The sequence below is a fragment of the Penaeus vannamei genome, chromosome 22 (genome assembly GCF_042767895.1).
Source record: "Penaeus vannamei isolate JL-2024 chromosome 22, ASM4276789v1, whole genome shotgun sequence".
NCBI lineage: Eukaryota > Metazoa > Arthropoda > Malacostraca > Decapoda > Penaeidae > Penaeus > Penaeus vannamei.
The window spans coordinates 20,568,858-20,578,857 of record NC_091570.1 but is presented as its reverse complement, the minus strand read 5'-3'; the positions used below and the strand labels follow the sequence as shown (position 1 = coordinate 20,578,857).

Below are 10,000 nucleotides of genomic sequence, written 5' to 3'. Positions count from 1 at the left end.
TAAAAAGGGGATATAATCGACGAAAATTATCAACAGGGACAAAAGTTGCACTTAAGGCTACCGACAATGAATACATTCTATTAATCTCGCATTTGCTTAACGCGTCCTTTGCGGAAATATGGCTGTACACATCCAAGGCGAGTTCTGTATAAATCTTCATATCGACTTCGCACTTATCCGACTGCGATCGCCCTAAACTTTTGTATTGGACTGAGGCAGCACGCCTTTCCATTCGTTTTATATTCCACCGTTGGACTGGCGGTGGCGCTGTCTGTCTGTTTTTTATTGTTTGTTTGTCTCTGTCCGTCTGTCTGTCTGTGTCTATTGTTTGTTTGTCTGTCTGTCTGTCTGTCTGTCTGTCTGTCTGTCTGTCTGTCTGTCTGTCTGTCTGTCTGTCTGTCTGTCTGTCTGTCTGTCTGTCTGTCTGTCTGTCTGTCTGTCTGTCTGTCTCTTTCTCGCTCTCTCTCTCTCTCTCTCACATCTTTCCTCCTACTACATCTTTTTCTTCTTCGTCTCCTTTTCCATCCCACTCCCATTCCCACTCCCACTCCCACTTCCACTCCCACTCCCACTCCCATTCCCACTCCCACTCCCACTCCCACTCCCACTCCCACTCCAACTCCCACTCCCACTCCCATTCCCACTCCCACTCCCACTCCCACTCCCACTCCCACTCCCACTCCCACTCCCACTCCCACTCCCACTCCCACTCCCACTCCCACTCCCACTCCCACTCCCACTCCCACTCCCACTCCCACTCCCACTCCCTCTTGCTCTCGCTCTCCAACTATTTAACAATAGTTCTACGGATTTTGAATTTAACATGATAAATGCTATTCCAGTGGAGCTTGTGTTATGATTTAACCTTCATTTGCCTTTAAATATAATTTACTTCATTTTTCTTTATATATTATAGTAGTGTTTTTTTAACTTTCTTTTTTCCCAAAGGTATTGAAATTTATCAAAGAAAAATCCAGGAATCCCAATTTATATGATCATTATAATGAAGTCAATCTTCATTACAACTTTTCAGAAATATCAAACACTATTGCATAAGTTACTACAAAAATAAGTTAAATGAGAAAATATCTTCCACAAAAATATAACAATTAAAAACGAAGTCATCATACAGTATAAGCGTGTTAACAATTAATTTTCTTTCTTTCTACTTTTACAGTTCAGGTTATCTTGTGCTTCATAAACTCATTTACACATAAACATCAGATCTCCACAGTGTAAAGGTTTTATAATTCATAAACATATCAAGAAAATTTAATGACAAAACAACACTGAGAATAATCAACTGATATCTAGATTATGTATTTTTTCAATTAACTTTGGTCAGTGGACACAAGAAAAATATAATTTAAATTAATCACAATAACATCACTTATTGCACAAATAATGTCTTCTAAGACATATTCTAAAAATTAAAATTTCATCACATTATTTACAATAAAATAATTCATCCCTATCTTCTCAGGAAAATATACTAAACTGACATATGCTTACAAAAATATTAACAGTCAATTTGAGACAGACATACACAAAAAAGTTAACCATTTCTTTTCCGCTCATAAATCTTCCTCCAAATTTTGCTTTTTACTGCTTTCAAAAAGCATTTTCTCCCTTGAGCTTCACACCAGTTTTATCTTACAGAAGACAACTCTTCAATGATCTGACAAAGGAAACTATTTTTCAATACACTCTGGTTTAGTCCCTCAACCACTGACTTCACAAGGCTTGATTCCCTATCAATTAAAGGACTGAATCGTGCCCAGATAGCAGACCGACAGCTCAGCCTCATAAGCCAGAGATCCACATGTCTCACACAAAATAATGCTGTATCTTTGAGAGACATGATTTGCTCATATATGTAGAAAATATCATACTCTAATAGAGAGAGCAACTGATTCAGTGAAAGTAACTGATCCTCCTTCTGGCTTATGATTTGCCATACATCTTCTGGTATCTTGTCTTGCCTGACTGTTGGTGCACATAAAAATGGAACAACATGACTCTTTAGGAAGGTTAGGGTTGAGGCAGAAGCAAATGAATTCAATGTAAGGGCATCTGAGAGCCCTTTTAACATTGCTTGCGAGACAATAATCTTTTCACTGTAGATGTTCATCTCTCCTTTGTCAAAGACACGATCATCCTCCTGAAATAAATTAAACAATTCAGCAAGGACTTGGGAATCTGAAATGATAATTACATTTGTCTTTTTTCTTTTCTTGTTTTTACTAAACATTAACCATAAAAAGGCATCATGATATGAAAAGCTTCAACACATAACCCTACCTGTGCCAGTCCAAAACCCTCAGGCATGTCCTCTTTCAGGGAAAGTTTCACTAATAATGATGAAGCCTCTGGCCATGTACAAGATGCTGGAATAAAATCATTCTTGAAATAATTATGTCAACAGTTATATTAATAGGTATGATAAAACATGGACATTGCATTTCCTTCAGCTTCTATATTGAATTACAGTTACTTTTATAATTTGAATGAAGAATCTTTTCTACACCCTTACCAATTAGTCCACACACTTTCTCCATGACCCTTGTAGGCTGCAGACAGAATTGTTGTCTTCCATGATGATGATGTTTCAACAAACCAGACACTCCATATGACACTATATCACGAACACAGTCACTGTCATCCTGTAGCTCTGTTGTTATGACCTCATACACCACCAACCTGGTTTTGTCTTTCAAAAGGAAACATAAAATAGGTCATAAATCTGTGCTATATTCAAAGCAATTGAGAGTTTTCAGGAAGGTTTACCACAGTATAATGAAATAGATACACTGAAAATGTATGTTACAAACAAGTTATCCAATCTATTTGCCAAAATTACAGTCAGTCCCCTACCTGTTATACAAGGATGTGAAACCAGATGAGGAAGAATGTCACACACAGCTTGTGCTGTGGTTTGGCGAGTGTCTGTATCATTTTCACTCAGTGAGAAACTCAAAATCATTTCTAACCACCGATGAATGGCTTTCTCTGTTGCAACAGAAGTTTCCTGCTGGGTAGGTAAATAAATAATGGTAATAAAGGTAACCCTTGTAAAAAAATATATATATTCAGTAATAATCCCTATAAGAAATATCACAGAAAGCATGTGTAAAAAACATACTTACCTTTGACAGCAATGTAATCATTAACACAGAACTCAGTTGAATCATCCTTTTCATAAGTTCTAAGCACGTTTCCTCTTTAGCAATGGAGATGATGTGATATAAAAGTTCCACTAACTGGTCTTGCCCAATCATTTCTTTTCCATAATTTAGGGATGAGAGTTGCTTACTTAGGATGCTGTAGACTAGTGAGAGACACTCTGGATGATCTTCTGTGTGGATGCACCTCAGAAGGTGCATAAGAATGGGCACATCAAGGTGTGTCATTCCTTCTATGTGCTCCAGGGTAGAAAGTCTCACCTCATAGCAACTATGACTGATCAGTGTATTTATAGTAATGTCCTGTTCCTCCTGTAAATTATAAGCAGTGGTCAGTAAAAACCTTGTTGCCTGTTTCTGACATAAAGCTGACCAAGGCATACTTTGTAAAACTAGATCATTTGTCTTTATGACTGTACATGCATCTGAAACAACTCCAACAACTTCTGGTGTAGATTCTTGTAGTAACTTCCTCTGGGCCAGGAATGTGTAAAGTTCAAGAGCAGATGCACGTGTTACCAAGCAAGGGTTCTTTTGACTGGCTGACCATATCACAGTCAATAAACTTTTCATTATCAACATGTTATTGGTTAGATTGCAGATTGTCTCTTCAAAGTTCTTCACCAATTTAAGAAGACATAACAAGCAGCCATGGAGAGAATTTTGATTTGATAATGATGCACTGGCAGATATTTGCTCTATCACTCCTTCAAGTTGGTGAGGATTAACCAGAGGAACGAGAGCATGGGAAGCTAGAGCACGCAATTGTAGCACAGATGATGCAGAGCACTGCAATACAGCTGGAGTAAAGGACGCAAGAGAGATGGCAGACATACGACCTTCAAGAGGAGCAGGTGCGAGTCTAGCAAGAAGCAAGAGCACAGGAAACAAAGCTGGTACAAGCTTGCCCTCTTTAACACCGGCAGCTCCATTTTCTAGCTCAATTTTCAAGAAATCATACAGATCTGGATATCGCTTGAAGAAAACCTGAGCAGACATGGCATTTTTCCGACTAAGATCGTCCTGTGTCCGTTTTACACCTAACATACGTGTAATCAATGCAGCAAACAAGAGTGCAGCCGAGTTTCTTTCTGCCCATGAGTTGCCCCTGTATCCTTCAATAGCTGCTTTTACTCCCTGAGATACATAAGGAATTATTAAGTCCCCTAATCTAGTGTCTCTGTATACTGCTCTGAGAATATTAAATGAATGAATTCTGGCTTCTGAGCCACAGTAATGAGTCTCTTCTGCCAATTGCAAGAGAGTGTTCATTGTGGTTTTTAAGCATGAGGCTCCCATCATCTTAGGCTCAGAAGATAACACTGCCTGTACTATAAATGGCACTCCTGCACTTCGGCGCGTGGCACACAGACGAGTGTCACTTTCATCCTGTATTGTAGCCAGCAGATCTTCTACCCAAGATGTTGGCAATTTCCTTAGTTCTTCCTCTTCACAGCTCCATAATCTTTCACAAACTCTGCCAAAGCCTACATAAGACTGTTCAAAAGCCCCCCTATGCTTGGTCTCAAGCAACTGAGTTATGAAGTACTGTCCAATCATTACTACATCTTCATTTGTTAATAATGCATCTGTTCTAGGGGATAGGGGCATTTTTTGCACAACATCTCCCAGTATAAGAGAAATTTCTTTTACACACCTCCAGGCACACAGCAATAACATTTGTGCATTCACAGCTTGTGCCTTTACTAATTCTTGTGGTGTCGCTTCTGCTGACAGCACAACATCCTGTTCATTGTGGTGGTTTCCTAGGGATTGCTGTAATGTGGCTCTTAGCACTTCAAGACTCTCAGGATTTAGGTCCATTGGCAAATGACCTTCGGGAGAGGAATTTCTTACAACAGGAGCCACCAGTTCTGACACCTGGTAACAGACCTGTAACACTATCTTTAGAATTTCTTGCCATGTGTGGTGGTCCTTTGTTATATCAGTTTCTGGAATGTCAGACAACAACATCCTAACACATAGTAGTAGTCCATACATGGGTCCTGATGAAGCTGCTTTTAGGAGATTTTCCTTTGCAGTTTGAACTTCCTTTTGTAGAAATTGTAAAACAAATATACAAAATAATGCTATTGCATTTTCTGTTGAAGTACTATCTTTTATGTTGTCTCTCACTATGCTTATTGCCACAGGATGGCTAGATAAGTACTTGAACAAAAATCCAGCAGTTATAGTGTCTGGAGGCCTACACGTTGAAGCCAATGTGCAAGCTGCTTTGATCAGTGCATGAATTCTCTGAGTGTCTTCAGGATCTTCACATGTCTTAGGTGTGCTTTGTAATAGCATCAGAGCAATGACTTTGTTAGTTTCATATGAGTCATCAAGGACACTGATGAGCGTGTCAGTATAAACTTTGCTCTGGCACAATTTTGTTATCTCTAGATCATTGTAGCAACCACTTAATATAGTCTGAAAAAGCTCTAGCACCTGTAATGACATAGTTCTCCGCATGCTGTTTGCCCCATTATAAAGATTTTTCACCATCTGCCAGAACAACTTTGAAGAGAACTCTTTCTGTAGTCTCAGGATGTCTTTCCCATGTTCTCTATCACCTTTACTCTTGGACGATTTTGTTAAAGCCATTGTCCCTTCTTTAATTCTGAGGAATAGCTTCTTCGTACTCTTGAGTAAGTGCTGCCTGTAAGCTGGACTCTGAGCTGTGAGATTGTACAAATAATAATCATATATAAACTCTAATTCTTCTTTCTCTGGTAATTCTGTTGACTTTGGACTTTCACACAACAGGCTAAATGCTGCAGTTCTGACAGACTCATCTGTATGCCAAAGACAAAGCTTGATTGTTTCATATGGTAAAATAGATTTCCACATTTGTTCATCACTTTCTATTTTATTTTGCTGACACTTCTTTAACCAAATGGGTGAACATCTACCTATTTTGACACACATGATAAGCAGACACAATTTCTCACTCACAGGATTTTTTGCCAACTCAACAAGTTTTTTCACAGCAACACTTAGAGCTTCAGGACACGTGAACAACAACTTCTTGAAAAGTAGTTCGTAACCATATGTCTGCATCTCTTTTGAAAACAAGTCCAGGAATGTCGAGAGCCACAAATCCTGCCACTCATCCACTGACACCTCTTTCTGGTGCTGAGTGAAGAGAGCCTCTAAAAGCTCTGCTGAGTGACTGGCAACTGCTGGGTCCCTCAGTTGGTTTAACAGTGTATGAGGAAGTTGAGGATAGGATAGTAGTAAATTCTGAGCACCAACTACAGGAACCATACAGCTTACTGCACTGAATCTGAATTTCCTGGAGCATAAATCTTCCAGCAATACTTTACAAACACCCAGGAAGTGCTGTCCACTTACTTCAACAGAGAGGGTCTGTTGTATCTTCATGTAATTAACAAAACTGTCCTTAGTAGCATTCTTGACACTGTCCAAGAAATGATCCCATGCTAGCCACATATACTCAAGGAGGCGGACCATAAGTGTGGAACTTGGGTCTAAAACTTTTCTTAACATATCTAATTCACCCGGAAAACGGAATGCTTCTAGTGTCCGTAGGGTCCATTGGTGGACAACTCTGATCACACTAATAGCAATGTTTCCATCATTGGACTGCATGCCAGGTTTTAACACTGCTTGTAAAACATCTGTACCCAAGCAAGTGCCACACACCTGCTGCACATATAAGTCTCTTCCTTGTGAGATAGACAAAATGCCATTAAGAAGAGCTAACTGAGCCAAAGTTGGGAGTTCAGATTGTTCTTCATCAAAACGGTAACTTTGTAGTACCTGTTGGAGATTTCCATTATGTAAAGTCTTTGTGATGGTGGCCACCAACTGTCCACAATTAGTTCTTAGGTCCAGTGGACAGGAGGGATGCTGAATTACCTCAAATACTGCATTTTTCAGTGAGTGCAGCTCTTGAGGCATATCACCAGCATCATTGCTAAAGTGCTGTTGTACATACATGGTGCTACTCTTTACTAGCTGTTGCAGATGCTGTAGGACTGTGCTTGCTTCAGCAGCTGATGATGCTATTCTGAAAGATCATACATTTAATCAAATATATGAGCAGTACTTTAACATGTATCTTTGAATTAATTCTGGAAGAAAATACAAAACTGCAGTCTAAACTTCAGAATACTGAGTTCCTTTTAAACTAGAAGCACTCAGAGAGCACATACCCCTTGCCAAGGCAATAATGTCACAGATGCAATAAAAATATTCACATGTAAAGAGTTTCTCAAGTACACAGGTGACATCCAAAAACATAACTTCCTTGTCGGAGGTAAGGTAATAGAGGTAGTAATGCAATCATTCAAAAAATTCCTGGATCCAGATCATGATCCGCATCACCACCAAAATTTAATGAAATCTAAGTTAAGCTAAGACACACCTCTGGCAAACATTTCTGAAAATTCTGTTGATAACATTTTGAGTTATCCTGCTAACAAACAAACAATTCAATGCAAACAAAAACATAACCTCCTCAGCAGAGGTAAAAAGTTCAAACTAAATATCAAACAGTGCCAAAGAAAAATAATTGTGTAATAATTGTTATTTACTTACATGTGAAACAAAATTCCATAATGAAATAATTTTACCATGTAATAAAAATTTATATTTTGGAAATTATATATCACACAATAGCCAATTCACTTTAATAAACTCCAAACTCTGGTTGTAAATGCTTTACATAAAATCAGACAATTATAGCGTTGTTCTTTAACACATCTTACATCACATGCCCATAATGTGAAATAAGCAAATGGGCTGCCTTACCACTGAAAAGCACAAATCAACAAACTTAAATACCACAACCTCCATTTATCCGAGGATTCTATTATAAGCTATAACTAAAAACTAAACCTACTTTATGAAACGGAACCATAAATAACTACTTACAAGAAATCTTGCCACAGCTGCGTAATGCCATGCAGCAGTGCACCAAACACCACAGGGTGAAGGTCAGGTGTTATCACCTTGTCTGTTCTTGCTTGTTCTTCCTTCTCAACTACTTTTTTCTCATCTCCTCCCTTCTTCTCTCTACCACTTCTGGGCACAAGCAGAGCACCATTAGCTTCCACCAAGAGAGGTATACCGAAAACAACAGACTGGGATGTCTTGGGGTCTGTGAGTCCTGCCACGATGACCTTCAAGATCGTTGCTTTGTAAAGCTCTGGATTATTACAACCCATAGTGGGGAGGGTTCTGGGGGAGGGGGGGGAGAAGATGTATTATATGTGATGGTGTCTGGGTTAAAAATACTTGAATGTGTGATGTGATGTGGAAAATGATGGCAAAGATGATAGTGACAATGACAACAATATTGATAGTGACAAAAATTATAAATGGTGATAATGGTAACAGGATTAATTGATAATGTTGACAAATGATTTTGGTGAAAATGATGATGAGAACAATGAGCGTGATGATGATAATGAAAAAAATCATACATATATTCGGAGACTTATTGTAAAATACCTATATTCCAACACATCTCAAATTCAAAGGGGTGTCAAAGTTACACAAAATCAGTTAAAATTCAATACATAAACCATATAACCAGTGTCTACAAAAATCAGCATTCTATATCCCATATACACATTTCAAAAAAACACAATGACATATACACTAACTAACATACAGAAACCAATCTCTCACTTTGCACTTACTTAAAGATCTTATTCCTAAGCTGCACTTTGGGGTTGAGCTGCAGCAGAGCCGAAGTTAGAACAGAGACACAGAACTTGGCATTGTCATCTGACATCCCACTCAGGTCTGACAGCTGGAACATTCATATTATTGCAAGTTCATGGAAAAAAAAACATTTAGTAGGATATACTACTATTTCCCTAAGGCACTGGTATAACATTTCATAAACAGTATAATCAATAAATAATAATGACATGAAATTTTCAGTAGATAAATGAGTTTTCTTTAAACCCGCTGCATCTCCCAATGTATAAATATATTCACTCTTAAATCTATAGCAGCAACAATTAAAACTAGAGAGATGAATTCATACCACCTATAACAAAGTCTATAGAAATACCTTCTCTACAGCACTTATCTGCTGAAGTGGGCTTTCTGGGGCAACTAATTCATTGAAGGCAACTTTGATTTCCATTCCAGCATCGTCTACAACAAAAGCAAATACACAAAATTATAAAAACAATTCTAAATCCACAATACTACAATAAGAACATTGAAGCAAAATCATAGAGTAAGAAGTAATATGCTTCAAATAAGAAATTAAAAGTTGTAATCAAAAATGTTATATATAAAAGAAAGCAAAAATGTATTTGCTGAATTACAAGAATGTCCACCTCATGACATTAAAAATATATACATGATTAATTCTTTTCTCCATACACTTCTTTGGTTAAATATGTCTTTCTGAATCTTAATTCCCAAATTCAAAATACTTGCACTGTCCAAAGAACAAGTACATTACAGGAAAATCTTACAAATTAAAGCCTTACATACATATTAATCATGTTTTATTGGATCTGGAAACCTTTACCGCCTTTTTCACCTGGTAAACTGGCAACTTACCGGGTAGACTAAGGACAAGCCGCTCCATGTTAGTTGCACGAACTTTCCCTCCTTTTATCGCAACAGTTGATTCTGTCTCGATGGCTGTCAACCGCATTTTTAGTATATGCAAGTTACTCTATCTGAAATTTAAGAAATGATGATTATTTACTAGTAAAAGGGGTTAACTACTGATACCAATACACATGGAAGGAAGAGAATTTTTGTTCTATGATGACGGGGCCTGAATTTTTTGTGATGTAATACTATGCAACTGCCTAACCCTT

The 10,000-nt window shown here is 38.0% G+C and overlaps 1 protein-coding gene across 5 annotated transcripts in view; it reads right to left on the bottom strand.

The window, feature by feature from the left end:
• Nucleotides 1–974: 974 nt before the first annotated feature.
• LOC113802379 (tRNA (32-2'-O)-methyltransferase regulator THADA) overlaps nt 975–10,000 on the bottom strand; it is a 10,095-nt gene continuing 1,069 nt past the window's right edge. For 3 of the 5 annotated variants that reach the window (XM_027352947.2, XM_027352948.2, XM_027352949.2), the window contains exons 2-10: nt 9,735–9,856; nt 9,232–9,317; nt 8,852–8,964; nt 8,082–8,387; nt 3,147–7,215; nt 2,875–3,031; nt 2,534–2,710; nt 2,302–2,387; nt 975–2,161 (exon numbers count right to left, since the gene is read on the bottom strand). In XM_027352947.2, coding sequence (XP_027208748.2) covers nt 1,649–2,161; nt 2,302–2,387; nt 2,534–2,710; nt 2,875–3,031; nt 3,147–7,215; nt 8,082–8,387; nt 8,852–8,964; nt 9,232–9,317; nt 9,735–9,831 — 5,604 coding nt within the window. In that variant the 5' untranslated portion in view covers nt 9,832–9,856 and the 3' untranslated portion in view covers nt 975–1,648. The remainder of the gene's footprint in view (nt 2,162–2,301; nt 2,388–2,533; nt 2,711–2,874; nt 3,032–3,146; nt 7,216–8,081; nt 8,388–8,851; nt 8,965–9,231; nt 9,318–9,734; nt 9,857–10,000) is intronic. The other 2 variants (XM_027352950.2, XM_070136710.1) reach the window with 2 other exon arrangements.